Below are 24,033 nucleotides of genomic sequence, written 5' to 3'. Positions count from 1 at the left end.
ATCATACCTGTAAGAGTAGACGCATAAAGCATCATGGAATTGTCTGTGCACAAGCAGGTCACAAAAATGACATCTTGCAATGGATAATGTTCTCCCCCTGGTAGTTTTCACATAATACTCCACCATGTTAGGTCTACAAACTCTTTAAAATAATGTTGAAGTGTGGGGATACTATCATTTAGCAAGTCCTCTTTTATTGGACAGTCAGGTGGTTTACAGATTTTTTTATTATGATATATAACCCTGCCGTGAAAATCCTTGTAAGAGCTCCTGTAGACATGTGTGAGTATATGTCCTACAGGCATATAGAGAGTAGAGAGTGAGTGTTTCCTGGTTTTACTGGTTACTGTTTCATTGTCGTTGAAGTGTCTATGCCACCTCTTAATCCCAGCCGTGTGTGGGCAAGACCCAGTGTCTGATGCCCTCACCTGCCCTTCACACACCCAAAGGTTGCAGGTGCCATCCCCAGATTTACATCCCAGGTGCTTCCATTCACTTCTGCTCTTGCTGCCCTTAGCTAGGCTACTCTCTCCCACTGTGGTCCCTGTCCTCACCTTGCTCTCACCTGCACACCCCTTAGGTGTCTGCGGGAGGGAGCTGTTCTGAACCCAGGTTAAATGAGTCGATTCTCCTCTCTACTCAGAATGCCATCTCTTAATGCCCCCTGAGAGATGCTATTACTTTTACCTTTTTGTATGCTTTCCCTTCTACTAATCTTGACCACTGGACCCCAGAGGACGTACATTATGAGCATCTATTTCTCCACTACCAGGCCCATGACAGCACATGTTGTAGGTTAAATAAGCACCTTTAAAAATGAAGGCCATTGTAACAGAATCCCATCCATAGTAGAATGAAAGTCCATGGACATGAAGAGCATACCAGTAGAAGACAAAAATTAAGCTGTCAGTCTGCCAAACAGCGAAAATTTCCTTATTTTAGGCCTTTTAACATGCTGGCTCAGGGAGGGAAGGTCAAAGAAAGCTCCATAAAGCTTTCCTTTTTAAATGTAAAAAGTGGTTGGCACATGACTCCAATGCCATTGCTGGGGTGGGTGAGGGAAAGCTCTGCCCAGCACTGTCACCCCCTGTGACCCTCTCTTGTCCTTTGTCCTGCCCCATTAGGGACCACAGTGATGCGGGTGACAGCCTTTGATGCAGATGACCCGGCCACAGATAATGCCCTTCTGCGGTATAACATCCGCCAGCAGACGCCTGACAAACCATCTCCTAACATGTTCTACATCGACCCTGAGAAAGGAGACATCGTGACCGTCGTGTCCCCTGCACTGCTGGACCGGGAGGTGAGCGCAATCAAAGGTGGCTCTCTTGCCAGGGACGAGGTGGTGCTGGATGTGGCAAAGGCCCAGAGCAGATATTTACACTCAGCTCCATGGAAAGTCTGTGGTTGTGGGATATTGTCTGACCCCAGCCCACACACATACTGAAAAAGGCCACATCTTCTGGAACTGTTTTGTGGCCATTCAACCCCATGTGCCTGATTCTTTGCCAACCACTTTTTCTGTGCCCTACCTGATCCTGCACTCTGCTGTCCTCCCAGGACTCCACTCTTCCTTCAGCTGGGAGATGAGGGAGGAAGAAAGGAAGCAGGTAGGAAGGGCCCCTGTCCAAAGTCATGGGTGCTCAAGTAGCTTCAGCTGCTTTCCTTTCTCAAATGCTCAGCGGTTTTCCCCTGGACTTGCTCCCTCCAGTCTGCTCTTGTCCCCTCAGCTGTCCACACACCTGTTCTTTGGCTTGGCCCAGAATGTCATAAAGGTTTTCTAATTAGCTATCATAACAAACTATTTAGATTTCATACTTCTTTTTTTAAGATTTATTTATTTATGCATAGAGAACTGGGGTACAGGCCAGAGGTGCAGGGGTGGTGAGCGGCTTCACCAGAGACAGAATGGGGAGTAGAACAGGCAGATCAATGAAGTACACTGCTGAGGGGAGCAGTGGGCAAGACAGGAGAGGTCTGCCGGGCCATGTGGGTCAGCTCCTGGGCCAAGGTCAAACCCAGGCTAAAGCCACTATGGCGAGCTTTGTAGGGCTGCACTTTAACCATTGTAACACCAGGGAGGGCCTGCATGTTCTTTTTTAAAAAATTCCATTTGCCAAACTTTCCGAGAATCAGAAATTCTGGAAATTTGGGACCCAGTTTCCACAGGTGGATGATCAGTTACTGCAGATGTGACTGTGAGGAGGTGCAGGTGGCAGAGGCCAGTCGAGGCAAATCAGATAAACTTTCCCTGCCGTGTTGCCTCCCGTGTGCCTCGCTGGCCCTGCCCTTTCCCCCCGAGTTCTGGGTGCACCCCTTGGCTCACAGCAGGTCGCCTTTAGTTGGAGTCTCTTGACCTCTCAAACATAGTACATAAAAAGTCCGGGGATTCCTCCGGCCATCACCTCTCCATACACCCTAACTCTGCCCCATCCTTGACTTCCTGTTCCTACATTACAGCATCCCTCAGGCATGACACTGGCAGTCACCTTTGACCTTCCATAGCACCATCTGCCTGGTAGTACTGGATGATTTCCAGAAAGGGCTCTGCTTTTCCCATCAATGTTTCTGATTAAGCGAATCCCCAGATCAGTTTCTGCTTTTCTCCACTATTTTCTCAATGATTCTTGGTTAGGTCCCCCTTCCAGAAACTGTCTTCCACCTGGGTCCCTCATAGTCTTCTTCCTCCAGCCTCCTACTCATTCACCTGCAAACCTTCCTGTGGTGTTTGCCGTGTGTTCTTCAAGGTTGTCATCTGTTTTTTTTTAACAAATAGACCTTCTTCTGGTCTAGACCTACGCTGTCCTGACCACTAGACCATGCAGAGCTTTAAGTTTTAATGTGTAGTAATCAAAATTAAAACGTATGATCAGTTTCTCTAAAACAAGCCACAGTCTAAGTTCTCAATAGCTACACATGACAGGTGGCTACTGCTGATGTAGAATATTCCCATCATCCCAGATCGTTATACTGGGCAACTCTGGCCTGGTGTAAATTTCTTGAAACAGAGACTGAGATCGTAGGCACATTTACATGCTTACTACCTGGCACAGATTGAGCATTCCTAAAACTCCTACTGATGTAGGGCTTTGCATGGAGGCATAAATGTGTGGAAATGACATGAAAATGTCACACTTGAGAGGTGGATGACAGTGGCTAGAAATGAGAATTTGGGGGGAGGGAGGGAGAGAATGAAATTTGCGTCGAAAATAGGGTTGTCACTTGGAAATGGAATTATTTAAAAAATAAGAAGTCCACTTCTTCATTTTGTCTCCCATTTTCTTTCCAACTCTCCTGATTTTTATGATAATCTGATGCATTACCTTCTTTGGAGGCAAATAATGAGTTTCTAACTCTTTATTCCTTACCAGAATGTTTGCACATGAACACTCTTTTCTCTTTGTCTCTGTCTCTATCTCTGTCTCTCTATCTCTGTCTCTCTCTCTCACACATACGCACACACACACACACACACACATTCTCCAGATTTCCTGTAACCCCTAATTCTTACAAAGTCTTCTTACATAGGGGGACCCAAATACAGTGATTTCTCCATCTCAGCTTCTCTTTTTACTGATGGGAAATGTTTTATAAGTTTCTACTTACAAAGCAAAGTGATAATATAATGTATTATTCCATTTTTAAGGTTTGTTGTGGGGACAAATGTGTTTCAAGCTCATGATCTTTTCATTTTGGTTTTTGTTAAGTTGCAATAAGTATACAATTATGGACATTGAATTAAGCATTTCTAGCCACAATACATAAACAGTTCAAAAAAATATATAAGCGCAATTTAAATGCAATTGAAAAATCAATGGCAATGAATGAAAAATGTGAGGGTTTCCTGTGAGGGTTTCCAGAGTTCACTGCTGACCCACGCAACATAAGTACAATCTGAAAGAAAGAAATGTCTCTGAATTTAGGCGATTCTGTCTATTCCTAATGCTGTGGTAAGCTTCTCTTCAGCAAGTTTGCTGAAAGGATAAAATGTGGCTCCAGCTTACTCTCCATTAAAGGAACAGACTCACTTACCCATCAGACTCCCAGTCAATACCGCCAGCCAGCGGGGTTTTCTGTCTCCCCTTTACAGCTCATGTACAGAGCAGGTTCCTTCTGCAGGGTGGTGAATTGTTTGTTAGCTCCGGATACCTTCTGAGCAAGTGTCCCATCAAGCATGGTGCAGCATCTGGGACTGTCAGGACAGACAGAACAGATTCATGCACCATTTATTTTCCCACTGGAGTTTTCTCCTACAAATATCGTAGGATTCAAACCATTGGTAAGTATAGGTGTCCTGCCTTTGTTCATTGTGTCTCAAGTCACACATCAGAGGGTTGCATACGCAAGTGTGAGCAATGAGACAGGTTCTCTTGGAGCCAGGACTGCTGAGATGGCCCAGTTTGCCTCATGGCTCTCGCCGAGTTGGGAGTGGAGGCTCCAGCATTCTCTAGAGATGGGATCTTCCATTTTGATTTTCCTGTCACTACCTTCAGGCAGGGAGGATGGGCAAGGGTGTTCAGCCAAGGGAGAAGGAAGGCAAGCTCCTTCAGAAAACCCTAGGAGAGAATCCCTCCTGCCTTTTCTACATTCTTATTGTTGCCAGAAGCCCCTGGCTTATTGGCCCAGCAATTCCACCTCTACCTTCATGTCTCCACCATGTCTTCCCTCTGTCACACTTATGTCTTCTTGTAGGACACCAGTGAGATTGAATGAGTACCCATCCCAATTACCTCATCTTTATTTAATTATATCTAAAAGACCCTATTTCCAAATGAGGTCACACTGGGAGGTATATGTGGGGAGGGGGTTAAGGCTGTAACATATCTTTGGAGGGAACATAATTCAATCCAGAAAATGAGTCTTTTCCTTAGTTATTTACCTATAAAATGGGGACAGCAGTACTTAACCTCAAAAGGGCTGTTGGTGAGGCTCAGAAGAATCAAACTGATCAGAGACCAGAGTTCAGTGTACATAAGATGACTGTCCTAAATAAACGGGAGCTATCTTCATCATCTTGACTAGTTAGGAGCAGGCATCCGTTTGGGAATGGAGTCAAACATGGACTGGCCCTAGTGTGGGGTCACAGAATGGATTTGGTTAACCAGTACAGTGTATGTTCTTGCTGTCTTTTCCAACCTGCAGATGATAGTAATTAAAGAACATTCATTAAGTACCTTTGACATGCAATTTGCTCTGTAGGATGCTACCTGCATGTGCACCAATTCACCACCTGATTTGCGGTGTGACCTTAGGAAAGCCATTTAACCTTTCTGGTACCATTTCTTCATCTGTGAAGTCTATGATAATGGCATCTGCATTACAATATATCACTGTTGCAGCTGTGCATAACCTCCTTTCCTCTTGCAAATAGCAAAGCAGTGCACAAATTCATCCTTACAAATCATCAGCCTCCATGGCTACTGATAACCCAGGCTTCAGTTCCCATCAAAGCTAGAAGCTTAAAGCACCGCATTATGAAGCTCTCCGAAGCCACTGCAGCACAAGTTCAATCTGCCCACCAGGGAGCTGACCCACATGACGTGGCAGACCTCTTCTGACCCGCCCGCTGCTCCCCTCTTACTGTTCTGCTCCCACTCTGTCTTTGGTGAATCTTCTCTGCACCTCTGGCCTGTACCCCAGTTCTGTAAGCATAAATAGACAAATCTTAAAAAAAAAAAAAAAAAGCTAGAAGCTTTGCATATTGTCTCTAGCCTGTGGCACAGACAGAGAGTTCCCCCCAAATGATGCAAACCACATTTGCTTTGTACTGTGAGGCATACATCTGCATAGCCAGGCAGTCTTGTATTGCAATCTCAGCTTCACAGCTGATCCCTAATCACAGCAATGTGACCTTGTACAGAAGTTGCCTTTGCACAAACTCTGTTAATGGATATCCAGTTCACTTGGAAACATGGAGCATTATAAGTTCTTCCAAAACCACATCCCAACAAGAGAGATGGAATCCTCTGTGATCCCATTGTCAACATAGTGCCAGCTAATAACACTCAGTAAAGATGTGTTGAGTGGGTGGGTGGGTGGAAGACCGATGTTCTTTCTGTTGATATTAATGAGTAAATAGCTCACGTATTATCCCAGAACTTACTGCAAGATCCACACCCTCGCATGGATGCAGAAACACAGAAAGTGATTTTATTTTAGTTGAGAGCTTGGTCTTACCCTCGTGTAATCATCCAGTAATCTAATTTATTCACTTTATACCTGCTTGGTGTTAGGAACTGGGCTGGGCACTAAGAAACTGGTGAATAGGATGGGCATGAAGATCTGTGGCCCTAGCTTAAACGTTTGGGAAAACATTTGGAGAAAATAAGAGCCATATATCCCACTAAACGAAATTGGGTTCATTTGGGGCACTGTTTTATTCTTTTCCATAACCATACTCAGCCCCTCATGCTGACAGCCCTGTCTATGTTTTTAAACTATGTCTGGCTGCACTGCAAAATAAAATCAGATAAAGGTCCCTAACGTTTGATAAATGGTTTATTTAGTTGATCATCTTGGCTGCTAGGCTGAAATTCATCAGCAGAATTCTGCCAATTTTTCTGAACACAGTCACAATTTACAACTACTCAGAGAAGCTAATGATCAGATTGGGAGGGGTGTACTTATTTATTTACTTACTTACTTATTTGGTTATTTAGCAAATGAAAACAGTTTCCAAATGAGGTCTTTAAACTGTGATCTTATTTGCATCCCGAAAGTCTCCTTACTCTTTTAGACATCTGAGCTGAGCACTATTCTTGGTTTGAATTGCCCTTTATCTTATTATGTATTATCTTCCAGATAATCTAAGGAAAGTGAAAGCCTGTCCATAAATATGTACATACAATAAAAGATATTAGGGCTGTGAATGTAATTTATTTTCTATTTTCAGCTGGTAAAGGATTTTCTAAAACTTTATAATGTCCCAACTATTTAGGCCAAATGTGAAAACTGAAAAAATCTCCTTCCTTCTTTCTATGATAAGTGTCACATCAGGGTGTATTTTTAGATTTATGTGCATTTATTTGCTATGGAGGATTCATAAGTCCTTTAATATGTCAGAGAAGAAAACTGAAGAACTTTAGGGGGACAGTCTATGCAAAATAGTCAATGAAACTGGAGTGAAGCTGTCAGTCAAAAGAGAACTATATGTTTGGTGGAGATGATCCAAGTTAAAATATTGTCATGTAGAACTGCATCTCCAGAAACATAAGGAAAATATTTGTGAAAATGATGATATCAAGTCAGGCTGTCTGAAAAAGAATCACCATAATAAAGGATAGCATCTCCCCATGCTTTGAATGAAAGATAGAAGTAGTTGTCATACTCTTGGGAAAATAAATATTTGGGTGCCTCTCTGATCGAATGCTAATACTTTTCTCATTATCATCATGTTTAAAACATTGGCAGTAATTACACACAATTCAATCATGCTGTCAGGAATATTATCTTTCTTTGTTTTGGTGGGTGGTACCAGAATTATTTCCATAGTAGCATCTTCACCATTTCTACAAGCTATTTATTTACTCATAAATATTTTTGTTAGGATAATTTCTTCCTTTTTTTTTTCTATCACTTGCTGCTAAAAAATAGAGGGAGAAGTAGATGTAAATAAATTGTCTTATCATTATTATATTGCATTATCCTTGCAAATGAAACACAGATGGTGAGCCACCCTATGAGAATCACACTCCTCTGTTGTGTCAGCAAATGAAATAGAATGGGACAGTCATGAGGCTGGATGCTAACCCCTGGGGCCTGATAAGAATGCCAGCATCCTGCTGATGGCAAGGGGGTTAGAGATGGAGAGCACATCCCTTGTAGAGCCCTTCCCTGTTCCATTCGGATAAATCCCAGCAGAACTGGATGAGACTCGCCTCCATTCCCCCATGCTTGCAAGGCTCTGACAGCTCAGACTATCGCTATCTCTAGTCACCTCATCTGACCTCAGCATAGGGAAAATTTGTTCTGAGGGGCGTGAGCTAGTGGCATGGATGCTGGTCTCAGACTCGGTGGATCCACTGCTCACCTTCACCTCTGATTCACTGTGAGAGTGTGGGCAGGTTTCTAACCCCTCTATGTCTCAGCTTTTTCACCTGCCACAATGAGGTAATCATAGTCCCTATCTTGTAATGAGCTCATCTGGAAAATTAAAACAAATGTGTCAAGTGCTTACCGTGGTACTTAACCATAAATACCCTTTAAATATTAGCCAAGACTTGCTATTTTCTTGATGGACAAAAAATTGAAGAAGCACCGTGAAGGTGGGTTTTCTTCCTCCTGCTGTAGGTACATTTAGGCTCTGCCCACATGGCATTGATTCTGGCAGGTTCTTAGAGTTCAGTGACACACTGAAGCCATCCAGCTGCCCAAATTCAGGGACCAATGCTGGTACATACACACAGAGCTCCAACCAGTATCTGCTGAGCCCACAGCACAGTGCCAGACATCAGGAATGCAAATGTCAGGATGCCTGGTGAGGAGTAGAGGAGACATGTCAACAGTGAACACACACAAAGATGTGCTATTTGAACTAAGCCTTGATGGCTGAATGCAAGCCTGCAGGGAAGACGGTATGGAAGTGCATGACAGGGAGAACAGCATGGGCTAAGACATGGCATAGTTATAAGTTACTTGAGAGACTGGAAAGTCTAGGGGTCTGCAAAGAGAGATACTGGAAAAGGACAGGGTACAAGATTATAAAGGACTTCAAATGTCATCCCAAGGATTATGGATATATCCCCCTGTAAATGCAACGCCACAACCATATTTAAACATTAAACACGGCTCTCTTAAAGGCAGCATTGCGTTCCCAGGGCTGTAACTTGGAGAGCAGGCTGTATGAGCTAACAGAGGTGTGAGAAGCCTTTTGGAGGCAGACTCAAGGATGCTTGGTGAATAATTACTTGATTTGCCAAGATTTCTATCCTTATCAAGGGGAGAGACAAGGATGTACCACTTGAATCTAAATTTTTCCAGTTGTTAAATAGATTAATGAGAGCAGCCTGTTGTGTTATCTTCTATCATTGTGCATCTAAAGATGTTAGACAATCAGTAGTTACTTGGCACATGTTGAATCAAAAGACACTTAACTTTGTCATTAAGAGAGATTCATCTTTTCATATTTGACAAATGTTTACTTCTCTAAGCTTTTTCCTTTTTTTTTTTTGTTTTCATACGGTAAAAATAACTTAAAATGCAGGATAGTGATGAATTTAGAGTACTTCTAAATCTCTCCATCTTAGTTTATGTAAAGTGCCCAGAAAATCTGAAAAACTTTTTATCTTTTGCAAAAGTTCTGCTACAGAGCAATTTATTTCCTTTCATAAGCCAAGGACTATGATTGACATTTTAAGGCAGGCTTCACTTCATTGACAATTTTCCAGCTATCACATCAAAATACTGTTCTAAATCCCAGTCCTGTTAATGTCCTCAACAGAAAGACTCCTCCAGTTTATAATGAATGTCTACTTCAGTCCTGACTTACAACTCTTGGAGAAGTTCCCACCAGATTGAGAACACATGTAACTTAAGGAAAGGAGGTGTGATTGAGAGTCTTTGTAAAGTGGTGTTTCCCACTTACCTTGAATAAGTTCTGGCTCCAGCCAGGACATGAGTTATGACAACCCATGGGACTTTTCCATGCGAAACATTTTAAGGGAAGGTAACCAGAAGCTAAAATATGTATATTAAGGCAACTTAGCAGTAAACCATTTCAAGACATATGGCATCTCAACATCTCGGGTTCTTTCAGTTTTGTTTTAAGAGGGTGGCATCTCCTGCTGTACTTTCCTATGGGATAGAAATTCAACAATACTATTACCTGGTGTTTCAAAGGTGTGATCAATTTTAGTGGCTATCTGGTACTATATGATATGTTCAACAATGAAAGGGACCTGAAATTAAAGGATCATTTATTAGATTTAAGGTCAGCAAATTGTTTTTTTTAAGGGCCAGGTATAAATATTTTACAGTTTGTGGATCAGAGTTTTATGTAGGTACTTATACAACCATTTAAAATATAAGTATTTAAAATTTTAAAAAACATTTTTAGTTCCTGAGCCATTGAAACACAAATCCATTATGTCATTGATCAGAATGGTCTCATAGTAGCTATTTCCTCTGTTGTCTGGTATTCACAATCTATGTCTAAGGTCTACTTTCAAAATAATTGAATCACATCCATTAATCAGCTTCATTATGGAGACAGGGACTAGGTCATGAATAATGGGTCTGATTTCATTTTTTCCACTCAAACAGTCCATTTCCCCCATGATTAAGAAACAGATAACCACAGACACTTGGTAGTTAATTCTAAACATAAAATTGCATTCAATAATTGAAACAAATTATTAATGTAAAATTAGTAAAATAGAAAGTGCTGTCTAGACAGAGCCCATACAGGGTGGATCCACTTTGGCTGTTTTTGTTATATCAGAGCCTGATGGCAGAAAGAATAAGGTGCAGAGGGCCAGGAAATGGGAAGGGCAGTTTTCCCAGTGGAGAAAGCTACTCTGGCAGCTGATTCCGCAACCCACATAGAATTACTCCCATCAGCATGGCTGGACCAAGGCAGAGGAGAAAAAGGTGTGGGTACCCATTCCCTCCAGGGAATCTCTGAGGATAAATTAAGATTTTTTTCCCCTTGAGTTTCCAGAAGACTACAAAAGACATTCTGGACTAGGCTTGGGACACTGCTCAAAAGATGCCTCACACCTCCTGATGCTCTGAATGTGAGAATAGGGCCAAAATAACAAAGAAACAGAAATGACACCTCTGAGTACCTGTGTGCATCATCACTCCTAAGTATGCTCCTGAATCCTATGTTGACTCAGTCCTAGTAAGGTGGGCAAAGTTCTAGTGATGAACACACCTGCCCTCCCTGAGCTGTGAACCTACACCAGCCATCTGTCCCCCTGCATATGTTTTCCTCCTGGTTCACTACATGAATAATCAATGTTGATTATTTATTTTGATGGGGAAGTAGAGTCTGAAATTGCTTTTCAATACAGGAAAGCAAAACATGTGGATGTTTCAAGGCAGCTACTGTTCTGATGAGAACATAGACTTGCAAGCCGGTCTGGTAACCTCCTCCAGGAGCCCTGCTGGCTCCCAGTGTTATAGGGCAAGGAGAGGGGCACCCCTAAATCCCAAACCTGCCTTCTCTAAATAAGTTCTGCTATCCTCCACATCAAGACAAAACATATAAGAACTTTCATGGAAAGGAACTTTAATATAGTCAGTGTGCAATACAGCAAACATAAAGAATATAATTTCTAGAACAAACACCCAAAGTTAACCCTCATGGGCAAAAGTCTACTCAAAAGGGATTGGCCCAAAGCAAGACCTGAAAGCCTGCCAAAAATCTAAAGCACCTTCCAGCAAGGACCCTTTAAAAAGGGTCAGAAGAGGCCAGACAAGTATGGGAGGAAAAGAGCAAAATCAAAATCAAGATAAATACTGCCATAGTCAAATGCCCAAGAGATCTCTCACCCACATCTGTTTCACCCAGTCCAGGGCCAAGAAACAAGAACTCCATCTTCACCTGTCTCTCTGTTTCCTGTGCCTCCCACAGGTCTTACTCTGACTTCATCCTGCTTCCTCCCTCTTCAGTCTCTCTAGATTTTTCTCCTTTCTGCTCAACTCCACCCTCCTTCTGGGTGGAGTAGAGAACCTGGGACCTGCCCTTTTCCTGGGGACTACCCTGTTATACTAAAACTCTCTGTGGAGATGTTGTGGAGAAAAGATGTTACCAAACAGGGTGAGGGGCACCCCAGAACCCCCAAACCTGCCTGCTCTAAATAGGTTCTGCCATCCACCACACTAAGACAAAACATAAAACCTGTAATTAAAAGGAACTTTAATGCAGTCAGTATGCAGTAAAGAGATGAGAAAGGAAAGACAAAGCATGTAGTTCCAGATCATACACCCGAGGGCTACCACCCCTCGTGCATAAAGACCCATGCAAACAGGGTTGGCCTGAAGCAGGGCTGCTGAGGCTAGATATCCTGCCACTAGTCTAAGGCCCCTTCTGGTGGCAACCTGATTAGGAAATTTCTCACAATTCTGGAGACTGGAATTATGAGATCAAGGGACTTGACATCACTGTGTCTTCCTGTGGCAGAAATAGGAAGCTCTGGTCTTGCCTCCATGTTTTATAAGATGCTAATTCCATCACAAGGGTTCCACTCTCCTGTCCTAATCTAACTCGACTAACTCCTTAGTCGAGTCATCCCACTGATGGTGAGAGCGTCAAAACACCTTTTGGAGGATATAACTGTCCCGCCCATTCCATAAACCAGAGTGCCAAGGCAGGAAAGGCTTTGTATGAAGTGTCATGGTGACCCTTTTAGCACTAAACGTGAGCTTAGTTTTCTTACCTTACAGTTTTTTTCTCTTTTTTTAATGTATTTATTTTTTTACACCATTCTTCATTTTGTACAATTTTTATTTTAATCTTGGTTGTAATCCCCATGGACTTCCCACCACAAAGTCAAGGCCAGTTTTCCAATTCAGAGTTCCTGACTTCAGATACTCACCCCTTACCAGCAGAGTAACACTGGGAACTCAGGGCCTGAACCATAATGATGATGTCTGTGTCATTAGGCCTTCTCCTCCCACACCAGTCTTTGTCCCTAAGGGCTCCATGGTATGAAAGCAGCACCATGCAGAGAACTTGCTCCTTGTGGCTAGGACTGTGCCTAGTTTCATCCTGTAAAATAGGACTGTGCTCCTCCCCCAGGACTAGCATGGGAGCAAAGAGGTAGGTTTTAATTAAGAAATTTTGCAAGCCCCTGCAGAGGAGAGTGACAGGTCTGTATTTTCTACCTTGAAGACCGTGACCATGCATTGTTTTTGAAATAAAAGCACAGTTCTGTTCAGCATTTTAGAAAGCAGTTGCCTCTCAGTCCTGAGGGCAGGAGCATCTCACTGGGACACCACACTCTGATGCATGGAGGACTGAAGACCCCCACCTTTGAGTCAGAGGCTGGCTGCCACTGTGGCTAGTCAAGGACAAAACAGTGCAGAGCAAGCCAGGAACCGTGGCCTCCAGTCACAAGCAGCACATTTGAAATGTCAGGGAGAGTGTTTTTAATGGCTTGTTAAGGTAAATCTTGTCACAGCATTCCTGTCTGAGCCGATAAGCACTCTCGTGTCCCTTGGTGGCCAGATCTGTCTTGGCTGCCAAGTCTGGCCAACACAGATGCCCCGGCTCCCACAGTAGCTGGTAGATCCACAGAGGGTGTTTCCGTATTTGTAAGACAATCATGGGAAATGAATATTTTTTGACCTTTGCAAAGAACATCTGTTGACATGACTGCTGAGGTCCAGTGAGTGACATCTCTATTTATGAACTGAGAGTGGGGACCTAAATTAAATTCCTTTAGCTCTTTTCTCTCATTTGTCTTCTGAATTGTGGTGTGAACTTGTTTTGCTGTGTGAAGGACACCCTGCAGCCCACATCCTGGTGATCTGTCTCCCTGGGCTCTACACTCTGGGGTAAGGAGGGCTTGAGAGACCTGTCCTCCATTCCTCCCTCTTCCATGTGAAGACCTGCATGTCTCACATACACTGTGCAGCCGTGTGAATGCCACCAGCACCTGTGTGTTCACCAGCTGTGAAATGAGGGCCCTGATACTCCCCATTTGCCACTTCCCTTTTATAGTAGAGAAGCCACATTGCTGCAGGCTAACCCGACTACTACATTCACATGCTGAGAGGGGAGCCAAGGAACAGGACTTGACCCCAAAGCTTCTGCTGTGCTCTCCCCCAGGCTTCTGGGAGAAATGCAGGTGCCATATTGAGAGGAAAGCAAAAGACATCTCAAGGACAGCCTGAGAGTTTGTAAAACTTAATCAGGGGTTTCACAGGCCTTGTTCTGAGTCTTTTCACACATTTGAGAAGCATAGTTTCCCTCAGCTGTCCCTTCAGAAAGGCATGTAGTCTAATGGCTTCGAGTTCAGGCTTAAAAATTCTAGACCTCTGTGGAGGACTCTGGGCTCTACATCTCATTAGCTATGTGACCTTGGGCCATTCACTTCACCTCTCTGAGCTTCAGTTTCTTTACCTGTAAAGTGGAGCTCATAATTTGACCTACGGGATATATAGAGTCATGTCCCCCCACCACCCTCCCACTGTCTTTATCCTCTATCTCCAGAACCTTGACTATGTTACGTTACAGGGCAAAAGGGACTTTGCAAATATGATTAAGTCAAGGATATTTGAGATGCAGAGATTATTCTGGGTTTTCTACTAGGGCTGATATAATCACAACAGTCCCTAAAAAGTGGGAAGAGAAGGCAGGAATGACAGTCAGACAGAGCAAATAGCTCTGCGGACTTTGAAGATGGAGGGAGGGGCCATAGTCCAGGGAATGCAGGCAGCTGCTAGAAACTACTAAGGGTCAGGAAACAGTTTCTCCTCTAGCACCTCTAGAAAGACTGCAGTCCTGCAACATTTGATGTTACCATAGAGACCCACTCTGGACTTCTAGCTCCAGCATATAAGATAATCAATCAATCCAAGTTGTTTTCAAGTGTCCAAGCTGCAGTCATTGGTGATAGTTGCCCTGGGAAACTGTTACAAACTGCTTTGTATAGGTGGGTGGCTGAAGTAGATGATGTGTGAAGTTCATCTATGTCAGCTCTCAATCAATAGTAGCTGCTGTTACCAGTGACAAAATAATGAGACTCAAGGATAACACAGATCTGCTCTAACCAGGGGTGGCCAAGCTTTGTAAGACCTATCTACTGATAGCCCAGGACCTTTCTAGAAGTCCAAGGGACTGTCCTCCAACTTAGCTAGGCTGGTGGAAGATAATGCCTGTGTTGCCCTGAGGAGGTGGCTTCCATGAGCCCTCTTGAGGGACACAAGAGAACATGTTGGGCCTGCTTCCATCTGTAGCCCCAGACTTAGTCTCTGCAGAAACTTAACTCTCAGTATCCCATGGAGATCTGCGCCTCAAGGTGTTCAAAATATGTTGTTGAGAATGGTCACCTTATCCATCAAGCTGAGGGCATCAGGTAGGCCTTGGCTCATTCAAGCTAATGCAGTAGTGTTTAGGTACTAGAAGTTCATGAATGGACCATTGCTTCCCCTCCCATATTGAACTCCTAAGGAGTAGACACAGCATGACTGGCATTGCCAGTGATGCTGATTGATCAGGAAATCTGTGAGTCTGGGGCCAAATCAACTGGTTAAAACTTTATACTTCAATTGCTGACTTGGTCCTACCCAATCATCAGCCAAGTGGGACAACCACAGACCATACTCTGGCCATACAAATCTATGGCCAGAAGGGAGGGAGACAGATTCTGAGGCAAAAAGAGGTGAGGGAGAAAAGCAGGGAGAAAGCTAGGCAAGAGGAGCCACACTCACCATCCAGCATCTCCATCCCTTTCCTCAAGTTGGAGAAAAGCTGAAGGATGCAGCAGACTCCCCTAACCCACAGCCACTTTTGTTCTAGACAGGGCACCGGAAGAGCCCAGCTTGAGCCTGAGCACAGTTCCCTAAGCAGAAACCCGAGAATGGAAAATTGAAGCTTCCAATCTAACCCTTAGCTCTCCTCTGCAGGCTTACTGTGCATGATGAATTTTGGACAGGTTTTTTGAGCCTAGCACAGAGCAAATATCCCATTAAAGAGAGAGAAAATGGTTTATACCACATGCCAAATGTTTCTACTGTTTGATGGGCAGAGGGCATCAGCAAGTCTTCTCAAAAACTTGTTTTAAGGGGAAGAAAACCCGTGTTCATGACCTAGACTTGGTGTTCTCTCTTCTGGTGGGATGGGAACTTGCGCCCTTGAACTGTGTCCTGTCTGAGTATTCCAGGGCTCTAATGCAGGAATTGCAATGCAGGGGCTGGAATGCACACGCTCTGATGCAGGCGCTCTAGTGTAGGAGCTGGAGTGCAGAGGATGAAGGATGGGCTGGAAGGCAGGGGCTGTGCGGAGCAGGCTACAGTGTCGGCTGGAATGCAGGGAGGCGCTCCTGGGGCTGCCAGTAAGATAGCAGCTTAGTCCTCTCCACTAAAGGCCCAGACTGCCCAGGCCCCAACCACACATGGTGTCAAAGCTAGTAACGAGATTACTTTGTCTCCCCAGTTGACCACAGTAGTGATTTCAAAGCATATTTTTCTTCAGTAGCATTCGTTTATAGTGTTTTTTCTAAAAGTAGGAAACATATTCATACTAGCAGGCAATTAGTATCCTGCCAGATAAGGCCCATCATGGTGTAGGCATGTAACTTTTAAAAGAAGAATCAGCCCAAAAAAGCATTAAGATTTGCTACTTTAAAATCTCCTTTCTCTGTGAAAAAAAAAAAAAAAAAAAAAAATCCTGTAAACTTGTCTAGAGCCAGAGTCCTCATGTGAACTTTCTTATCAAAATGGGGGGCATGTGAACAGGGATGAGGAAACGGCTCCTTCATTGGGGGATGCCTGCAACCAGCACAGCACTTGCTGCTCCCTGACTTTCAACATTACAGGTATTTTCACGTCACATATCACAGTGGGTGAAGAATGTGTCCACAAACTGTCCTGTTTTCCAATGCTTTGAGATTAATGTAGTTACTAGATTTGACTCAGATTTCATTATTGATCAAGAAGTGTGTGCACAACCACATCAGTTTTCTGCTAGTTTTTGATATTAGAAATTTCAATATATATGATTTTTTGGGGCCCACTCTTTTCATCCCTTTCATTTATTATATGTGTTTCAAAGCATGTTATGAGAACAAGCCAGCAATGCCAGTCGTGTCTTGGGCACCAGCATAAACAACTGAGTAGATACTTCTTCTCTCTTTCTTACTACTTCCCCTTCCATCTCAGAGATCCTGAAAATGTCGGTCACTTTCTCCTGACCTCCATCGCTCTAGGCAGGGACGCACTTAAGGCCCCTCTGTGCCTTTGCCTGACCTGTCTACCTATTGAGTGCTCACATGTAATGGGTCTCCTGGGATACTTTGGCACATGGTCTTGCAATAATTTTCTGAATTTGTGAAAAGGAAATGAGAAAATTCATCAGATTGTGAATTTTAAATTTGGAGTTTCTGCAGCCCCCAAAATGATTCTGTGGATTCAGTCCAACAGTCAGTTCTAAGAAATGAATAGCAATCTGAATGGCAGGTTAGATTGGTGCATTGTCTGGCTGGCAAATCCTGTGACCACAGGGCAGAAGTAGACACAGTCTACACACTCACAGACAGTAAGTCCTGATGTCGCCTCAGAAGACTGTCCATGGCTGCCTGCGGTGCTGCCCACGGTGGCTGCTCGTCCACATCTGGGTTCTTCAGTAGCTAAGTGTTCATGCTTCCAAGGAATAGAAGGCAGATGTGGTAGCACACTTGTCTTGTTATTTGTGACCCAAGATCTGGGCCCAGAAAACCATAGAGTTTTTGATACTCATAGAGTCGGTATTTATGGAGCTCAACACCTTGCTGGCACACTCAGAGCCATATCCTGGGGAGACAGAAATAAAGTAGTCATGCCCCCAGCTTTTGAGATGCTCAGCCAAACTAGTGAGCCACAAGTACAGGAAGACACAGATAGCACCTGTGGGCTTTCTCCTGCAATACAGGGCCAGGCCAGGAAGCAGAGGAAGGGATTCTCCAACCTTACTGCTGGAGGAGGAGCATCCTGGCCACATTCACCATTGAAATCTGAGTTTCACCCCAGTATTCTAATTCTGATCATTAAAAAACATCTCCCAGATCTCTGTCATCTGCATGCAGAAGCAACACAAGTATCTTCTGAGTGAGCGAGCTGCCTCCAGAAGAGATAAATAGTACTTTGGGGAAATAACAGTGTCTAGAAACATCTTGAATACCACAGTCCTCCCTTGCTTTCTGCCCCCCTCAGTTCCTGCGAACAAGTCAGGGAAGACAAGCCAGTCCCTCTTAGATGCTCACAGACCCCCACCAATCACTGTATGGGTTTGCCTCTGGGGAGTGGGGTGGGAAAAGGAAGGGAAAGAGGAAAGAAGAGCTCAGAGAGGGTAGGGAACTTCCCAGGGTCACACAGCAGTTCAATGGCCAAGAGTGAGGGACTAGCCAGTGTGTTGGAAACCTGGTGTGATGCTGTCAGTGCGCCTTCTGGCATCTGTCACTAACCCCACTTTAGTGGATTTTTTTTTAAGTGTTTTGCTTTGTCTTAGAATTGGGATTTGTTTTTTTGACTCAGTCCAGCAGCCCTCTGAATAGATAGAAAAGATGTGTCTGATGGATGGGTTTCTCTTGGGGCTATTTTGTAAGAAACAAAGAAAAGGAGTGAGATATTTAAATTCTTCAGGGATATTGGTTTTGAATAGATAAAGTGAAAAACATTTTTTATTCGTAGTAAAAGTGATAGTTTCTTACGTGTAATTTTTTGCTCTCTGAGATGGAAAAAGAACACAGCACAGATCTTAGGATGTGAAATATGAATTTAGATGACATTTTGAGGAAACCGATAAACACACCACCCCACCCCACAATTGGACTTAACTTGCCTGTGAAAATCCTTTGCAGCCCATAAATGATATAGTACAATTTGAAATTATAGCGATAAGTGGACTAAGTCTAATGGAATATTAAAAATACATAACACACCATGGGAGGATAATTTGCTTTGGCAAAAGATTCCATTTCTCAAAATGTTATCAGGAAATTAGAGGTATCTTGACAGCTAGCAGTAACTCTTAGAATAAGCAAATGTTATCGGATAAGGGCCACAGTGGTTGTGGAATGCTGTCTGGAGTTGTCCTACCACAAAGAGGCCCTGAGGCAAGGAAGGACACTGGTGCCCTCATGCCACATGTCTCATTTTCAACCTGTGTATGTGCAGGGGCTATTTAATCACCTCCTTGAAGAGAGAAGAGAGAGAGACAGTCTTTCTAGCCAAATGGTAGTCTCTTCCACCCACCTGCGCAAGTGGTTAGTTTGAAAAATGTGGTTTTATGTGTGTACATGTGCATGTGTGTGAACATGTGTATGTTTCTTGGATGAGTCAAATGGAGAGAACTAAGAGAAAATGATGGGTTATTTTTAATAACTTTCAGAACATCAATTATATAAATTCAGAGTTCTCAGGACTTAAAATTCCACCTAAGATTTCCCCTCAGAAACTTTGAGGACTAATAGCAGGCTATCAACTTTTCATTCTGCCAAGAAAACATATTTTAATATCATTATGACCTTACTCTAGTGAAAGAAAGGACAGTCCATATACTCACTGACACACACATACTTGCACACATCACACACTTTCATAGAAGCAGGCAGGTCATAATCTCAGCATGAATAAAATTGAGTAACTTTAACCAGTTGAATAAATTCACTCTGCTTATCTTGCTAAAGAACAGTAAAAATGATGAGATGAATAAATATCACATCACTTAGTACAAAATATTAAGAAGGGGTGGAGGGAGTTTCAGCTGTCAGGGGAGGCAGATTGAAGAATAAAGTCCCAAATGAAATGGAAAAACTTAGGTTGTAAATGAGACAGGATGTTGGGGGCACCAGTGGACCCTGAATGTCTAATAAGAAATACATCCAACACCAGCAGTACTGAGGATCCAGATTCTGGGTTCGTTCACTTCCTAGCTTGGTGTCTGGGCCAGCTACTTAACCTCTTATACCCACAAAAGAGGCTAGTAAAAGCACCTACTTCATCGGACTGTTGCCTGGTGAGCAGTCCCACGCATGGTTACCGAGCCCGCAGCATTAGGCTAGAAGTGTTAGCTAGAAGCACTGGCAGCTCCTCTTTAACAAAACAAATACTTGTAAGTGAAATTATCCAGTTCCATCCATGTTGTCACACATGGCAAAGGGTAAGAGTTCATCTGTGGAATCAATCAGCAACCACACACACACACAGCTCCTTGACAGGAGCCGCCATGACTAATCAGAAACAAACCCTAGAACTATGACTGCAAAATTGAGACTACTGGAGGGGAAGGGAGAGTGGGGGTGAAGGGAGGAGGGCCACAGTGGTCTATGGTAAAGGACTGTGGGTGTTTGGATGAGGTAGGAGCTTATTCCCTGAAATCATATAAAGCATTGTCCTACAATAAAGGGGGGGCAAGTATGTTCCCCACAAAATTTCTTCAGTATACTGATCTAGACCAGAGGCAGAGCATCCTCCAAGTGTGGTCCAGAAGCAGCAGCAGCAGCATCTGGGGTCCCTCAGAAAAGAAGATGCTCTGGCTTCACCCAGATCTCCTAAATCAGAACTTTGGAGATGGGGCCCCACAGTCCTTTAGATGATGCCAACCTACATTGACATCACCTAGCCCACTGAGAACCTCTAGTCAAGCCCCTGATCCTGAAAAACCACCTATGTCCTGAAAATACTTCACAGATTGGACAAAAATAAAAGGAGAAATAAAATTACAGATCCATTTGAATTGAGCCTCATTCTAAGCTCAAGGATTATGTTGCTAAAACAATTCAAAAATGATCTTTGAGCCTAAAATACCTGTTGGTATCACCAGGAAACAGATTTGAATCAAAGTAAATGAAGTTGGATTTCCTCCTTCCAGGAGGCAAAGCAGCCAGCAAAGCTATGCAGAAGGTCTGAATGTGACCCCAATCACGCAGCCCCCTCGGACCATGACACAGACATGGGGTGCTAGGCGACTGGAAATGTCCAAAATATCAGAACAGATCCTCAGACAATGCAGGTTGCAGACACAAAATAAGCTGCTGCTTTGAAAAGATCAGAGACAAACACCACATGAATCGAGTCTGCCAGCCCCCTCTCCATTTCCAAATAGTGAGAATGTCTTAGACGGAAGTAGAACAGTGAAGGACAGAAAAGTCAAGAACATTCTGGGCCAAAATTTGCTGCATATATCTGATAGGGTCTTCTTGAAGGTCAAAAGTTTGTCACCAGCAGCTGAGAACCTTGACCTGCGCATGGAAACACCTGTGTACTGTGCGGGGCTACAACCAGCTGAGTGTCAGTGACCAGCATAGCTTTGCATCCATCCTGCTTTTACGCAGAACCTCAGAATGGACAGTTATTTGAAATAGCATCTTTGCAGATGTAACCAGATGAGGTCCTGTTGGATTAGGCTGGACCCGAAGTCCTACATGCCTGCTGCTGGCCCTTAAAGAAAAGACACACATAGAGGACTGGGGGGGGTGGGCAGTGACATTTGAGGATGGGGACTGGAGTGATTAGTAGCAGTTAGTGATCCTCTAGACTGCGAGCAAATCACAGGAAGTTAAGAAAGAAGCCTGGAGCAGATTCTCCCTCAGAACCTTCGAAAGAGCCAACACTACCGGTATCTTGATTTTGGACGTTGGGGCTCGAGAACGGTAGTGAGTTTGGGGCAGTAAGAATTAAAGACATAGAAATGTGGGTTGAGAGAGTCATCCCCTGCCAGGCTCACACAGTTCTTGCATCCAGTGAGCTCCAAGTAGCTGGAGAGGGCTTCTCAGAGTTACATCATGTTGCTGGCTGGCTTTCAGAAGAAATGAGGACTCTGTGTCTGAGGAATGAAACCTCAAGTGACTGGCTGGATTGGATTACTTTTTAAGTATTCTCCTAACCAACTTTGAGTCTCTTTGATTAGAATTCTGAAAGCTTTAAAACAACCCCTACAAAATTCATTCTAAAGCACTTCCTATTTAAGCATTGCTCTTTTCTCTTGGTGACTTTGGAAGTACTGTTGTTTTATGGACTTGGGAAGAGTTAGAAAGCAATCATTGTCAAGGCTGGTTCTCACTTCAAATGGCTGCATGCTCTTGGTCTCTCACACAACTGGAGAGGGAGTCTGTATCAGGAGAGAAAATTTACACTCCGTCATCAATTCCTTGCATGCAAGCTAGAAAAAGAAACCAGTTAAGATTCACTGGGGTGAATGACTAGAAAATTGCCCCAACTGTCAAAGTTTTCAATGTTAAAAAGAAATGCAAAATTTCTCAAATGCTTCAAAATTCTACATGTCATAACAGAGATATTACCAAAATATGAGAGCTTGCTTTTATAAGCAGGGGAAAAAGTATATCCTTTTTCCAAAAGCCACAATATTTGGTTGAGTTCATGAGGGAGTAAAAAGCACGCCAGACAAAGTATTCATTTTGTTTAGAAATAAAATAAATAGTTGATTCTGATAGTGCGTTCATGTAATCTTCTGTAGCATATACATGTAGGTATCTGTAAAAGACACACATAAATGCATATAGACACACATACACAGCTAGAAACTATCTTCTCCATGTCTATATAGAGAAAGGCATAATATAGGCATACACACTCATATACACATGTATAAAGCAAAGTAAGTGGAAAGTTTATGTGTGTGTATAATATTATCTTTATTTTACATTTTTTATTTTATAAATATATTTTACATTATTCTTTATTTTGTAAGTTGTTTTCATCTCAGTTGTAATCCCCATGGACTTCCCACCACCACCACTTCACCATGTGCCATCACCATAATCCCATGTGCTCTTCCCACCCCAGTTTCGATCTTGTTCCCCTGCCCTCCCCCATAGAATATCTCTGGTTTATAGTTGTTAGTTGTTCTTTTTTACTTTACTAAATTACTATATATATTTTTTCCTGATCCCTTGCACTCTGCTATGAGTGAAACCATCCAGTATTTTTCTTTTTCTTTCTGGCTTATTTCATGATTATTTCTAAGCATGATCTTTTCCAGTTCCATCTATGTTACCACAACAGGCATGAATTTATCTTTTATGATTGCTGAGTAATATTCCATAGTGTATATGTACCACATCTTCTTGATTCAGTCATCTTTACTATTGTAAATAGGGTAGCAATAAACATAGAAGTGCAGGTATCCTTTTGAATCAGTGTTTTTGTGTCCTTTAGGTAGATGCCAAGGAGTGGAATTGCTGGATCATATGGGAAGTTCCATTTTTAGCAGTTTGAGAGACCTCCACACAGCTTTCCATAGTGGCTGCACCAGTTTGCATTCCCACCAGCAGTGTATCTTATTGTCCATGTGCATTACTTCAGAAGAGCTGTTTCCATTTCTACACGAACCCAGAACTTTAATTCAGTATTACTTATTCTGAAACTCAGCTTTCTAAGACCCCACCCAAGAGTATGTGGCATGCTTCCTATCTTTGCCATAAAAGTGTGTCATGTAAACAGGCATCCTCGGGTAGCTCCTGTTATTTGTGGACTCAAAGAGGCAGATAGAAAATTTCCTCCAAGTATTTTATTTGAAATTTTTCTTTGCTAAAGAACAAAAAGCCAAAGCAATTGAGACAGGAGAGTCTGGAGTGTTGCTCTGTTCTGAAGCTCTCTTCTCACCAGAGCTGGGAGCCCTCTGTAATTCTAAGATCTAGAGCCAGCATTCATGGCAATTCTCTTTGTGAACACTCCACTGAATTCTTGCCCATAAGGCCAATGCCAACATCACAGGAAGCTAATATGCAAAACAGAATCAAGAAGCCAAGAATCTGATTTTACTTCACTTTTTTTCAAATGAAACCAAACTTTGCAGGAAGCAATTTGTAGGAAATGATTCTTTTTCAGCTTGTAAGTGGCTTTTATTTTTTTTAACATGTTGATTCTTTTTATTCTTCAGCAGTAACATAACCATATCCTTCAAAAGAAAAATTTTTTAGAGTAGACCTTTAAAATAAAATGTACTGCTTGGTCCTATTTAATCAAATGCATCTAGCTCTTGAGTAACACCTTTTTTTATTAAATAAGTTTGTCTGGGCCCTTCCTGGTGGCGCAGCGGGCTAAAGCACAGACAGCACTAAGACATGAAAGCCACTTCAGCATGAGTTCAGTCCCACCCCAGAGGTGACCCACATGGCTCAGCAGACCTCTCCTGACCCTCCCGCTGCTCCCCTCAGCAGTGAACTTCATCAGTCAGCCTGTTTTGCTCCCCATTCTGTCTCTGGTGAATCCTCTCATCACCCATGCACCTCTGGCCTGTACCCCAATTCTTCATGCATAAATAAATAAGTCTTTAAAAAACAGTAAGTTTGGGGCCCTCCCTGGTGACGCAGTGGGTTAAAGCACAGCACTAAGAAGCAAAAGCCACTTGCGCATGAGTTCGATCCC

The 24,033-nt window shown here is 43.1% G+C and overlaps 1 protein-coding gene across 1 annotated transcript in view; it reads left to right on the top strand.

The window, feature by feature from the left end:
- The window catches only part of CDH13 (cadherin 13), a 921,815-nt gene that overhangs the window by 733,554 nt on the left and 164,228 nt on the right, over positions 1 to 24,033 (top strand). The window contains exon 7 of the mRNA XM_012730735.1: positions 1,125 to 1,303. Coding sequence (XP_012586189.1) covers positions 1,125 to 1,303 — 179 coding nt within the window. The remainder of the gene's footprint in view (positions 1 to 1,124; positions 1,304 to 24,033) is intronic.

Source organism: Condylura cristata, unplaced genomic scaffold (genome assembly GCF_000260355.1).
Source record: "Condylura cristata isolate star-nosed mole 26May11 unplaced genomic scaffold, ConCri1.0 scaffold00028, whole genome shotgun sequence".
Lineage (NCBI taxonomy): Eukaryota > Metazoa > Chordata > Mammalia > Eulipotyphla > Talpidae > Condylura > Condylura cristata.
This window is presented reverse-complemented; position numbering and strand designations above follow the sequence as displayed.